The sequence below is a fragment of the Halyomorpha halys genome, unplaced genomic scaffold, assembly GCF_000696795.3.
Source record: "Halyomorpha halys isolate HHAL.00 unplaced genomic scaffold, Hhal_1.1 Scaffold33.1, whole genome shotgun sequence".
NCBI lineage: Eukaryota > Metazoa > Arthropoda > Insecta > Hemiptera > Pentatomidae > Halyomorpha > Halyomorpha halys.
Genome location: NW_027109698.1, coordinates 984,875 through 987,753, shown reverse-complemented (window position 1 = coordinate 987,753; position 2,879 = coordinate 984,875). Strand labels below are relative to the sequence as shown.

Genomic DNA, 2,879 nt, shown 5'->3' with positions numbered 1-2,879 from the left:
ATTTTAAAGGAAGCCTATAAAAATAAAGCCTGAGATAAATTATAAAAAATAGAGGAATGTGTAGGAAATTTAAGAAATTCTTGTAGACAATGGAATATTATTTTAAAATTTTATTAACAAATAGTGTATCTATACAGATATAATTAACACATTGAACAATGTACAACCATGCAACAACGCAGACAATAGAAAGAACTCTGCTTTATCAAGAACTTCGTTTAAGTTAAAAAAATTTACAATAATTTAGGAATAACAATTAAACAGTATATACACTCCTGTTCTATATCAACCTCATTAAATGAACATTAAAAATTCATTTTCATTCAAACATCATATACATCAATCACTAACTTAATGTATAAATACCTTCCAGTAAGTTAACAAAGGTTTTATCATAGATTTTTCGTATTGATATTTTTATTAAATTTCAATTGTCTCAATGTTTTTTAAATTAATTCCAATAATAACTACAGTTTTGTTCTTAGGTATTATTTGAAGTTTAACTTAAGAGGCTACTTAACATTACTCATCTATATAATCATCTTTTCATAGTCATATCACATATAATGCATTAATTGTATTATTTAATTTGTACATTTATTACAAGTTCCAATATATACTTACTTACATGTGCGGTAACTGATACATACATACAAATTTAAATAGAAGCTATAAAGGTTTAAAGCACTAGATTTCTCATTTTGTAATATTCTGCATTTTATTCACACATTAGACTAATATATACACTGATTTTATAAGAGATCTCCAAGAAGAAAAATTACTATTAGATATGTACATGAAAATTTCTTTGGTTTTTGATACCATTATACAATTAAGATATACTAAAATATTATGAAATAAAATATATACTGATAATATATTAAAATCGACATAGCTTTGACATTAATATTAAACAATTTTTCACAATATTCAGCACTTATAACGTTTCAATTATCTTAATGACTTGTAATTAATATTACTGTGCATTATAATTTCAGTATAAAAACAAATATTAATTAATTGGTTCTTTAATCATTATTTATATTTCTTTGTTGATCAGAAACAAAAATCAGCCAGTAAAAATCATTAAATATTTTGGGAAGCATTCAAAGTTTCAGGATATTTTCGAAAATCTATGAATCTAGGGCACTTTTTTGTCCAATCTTTGAATTTATGCTCTTTCTTGCTTTCCCATAATTTCAATTACTTTACTCACAAATTAATGTTAACATTTTGATATATAAAATTAGTTGTTTTTTTCCACCGCATTGTTACGTATTATAAGGAAATGTATTTTCTTGTTCTAAATATGGTTTTAGGAATATAGCAAGAGGTAGGAATGTTTTATATTCCTGAAACAATAATAAAAAGTTTAAAAATATTTAATTACGATTAACTTTATGCTAATTATTAACGAAAGTTAATTTAAAAAAAGTTCTATCAGCAAAATTAATTTTCAGAAATAAGTGAATGATAATTTGTTTTGTGTAATGTAGTTATGATTATTAGTTAAACTTTTCACTATTAATAAATCTTATGAATTTTACATAGTTTCTAAAAATTTATTTTAAGACGGACATTTAGAACTAAAAGATTTTTTTTTCTAATTATTTCTTTCTTTCCTAGTTTCTATTAATAATATTGATAGCTGTTTTAATAAGTTGGATAAAGTAAATATGCATACTAATCCGGTCTCTAATTGTAAGAAAAGGGAAATTCCATGTTTAAATCTCTAAAACATTTTAGTTGCTCTTGGAGTTATAAAACTTAATTATTTGATTGTTATGTTCTGAACAAGAATCACCGATTCAGCGGTGAAAATGAAATATTGACTGAAAGCTTTGTTTGTTATATATAAATATTTCTAAATCTGCTACATACAGATTAATCTCAGAGAACGTCTGTTCTTGGTGGGTTCTTACGACAATAAAAGCGAAATTACTCTAATACCAAACTCTTCACAACAATACCAAACTTTAAAAAATTTAAGATTTTTGAAAATGACATGTAATAAAATTTCGATTTGTTATTTTTTTTCAAATAGGCATTAAGATTAATACTCCTTCGTCCAACGATACAGAAGTATACATAACCGCAATAATGCTGGCATATTATTATATTTCTAATGCTTATAAAACAATAAGTACAATGACATATTTTTAAATATAATCTTGTTTAAAATCATATGTCTTAACTTTTGGAATTCTATGATACATTTGGTAGTGTTAAGACTCTCAGGTCTTGGATGTGGCTGTTGTTTCTCGGCAACTACACAGGTGGAGGTTGTGGACTGTACCTGCCCTGCCGCAGCTCCGTATGTTGCGTTTCTTTGTGCCGCCGCAAATCGACCTTGCGCTGGAAGGCTCGTCCGCACAGGTCGCAAGCGAATGGTTTGTAGCCAGTGTGCTTCCGCGAGTGGGTTATGAGGTTGGAGCTCTGGGAAAATGCCTTTCCACAAACCTGGCATTTGTGAGGCTTTTCGCCTGGAAAAGGAAAAGAAAAAAAAATGAATTTCGTTTGAATTTATAATTAATTATATACATATAAATTTATCAATGATTTACTGAATGTGAATTTGAAGGAGATGGTCAGGTATGCAGTGAAGATAAACGAAAATAGTTCTCAACTATTTATTGACTGCCAATCGGGTTATCAGCAAATAGTTGAAAACTATTTTTTTACTTTCTCACAGCCCCAACAATCTCTTGATTTGTATTTGACTCTATGAATTTATACTTCTTTCATCACAGGAATATAGAATAATAAATTCATGGTGATAAGAGGTGTTAATTCATGAAAAAGAAGCTCTTGAAACTTTAACTTGTTCATTTCAACAGGTACCAATAGGCAATGTATAGTTCTAAGCATTTAAAAAAAAA

The 2,879-nt window shown here is 27.2% G+C and overlaps 1 protein-coding gene across 3 annotated transcripts in view; it reads right to left on the bottom strand.

Moving 5' to 3' along the window:
- Positions 1 to 543: 543 nt before the first annotated feature.
- Positions 544 to 2,879, bottom strand: part of LOC106685769 (zinc finger protein Gfi-1b) — a 108,150-nt gene continuing 105,814 nt past the window's right edge. For all 3 annotated transcript variants that reach the window (XM_067047888.1, XM_067047889.1, XM_024364340.2), the window contains exon 6: positions 544 to 2,483. In XM_067047888.1, the coding sequence (XP_066903989.1) occupies positions 2,269 to 2,483 (215 nt within the window). In that variant the 3' untranslated portion in view covers positions 544 to 2,268. The remainder of the gene's footprint in view (positions 2,484 to 2,879) is intronic.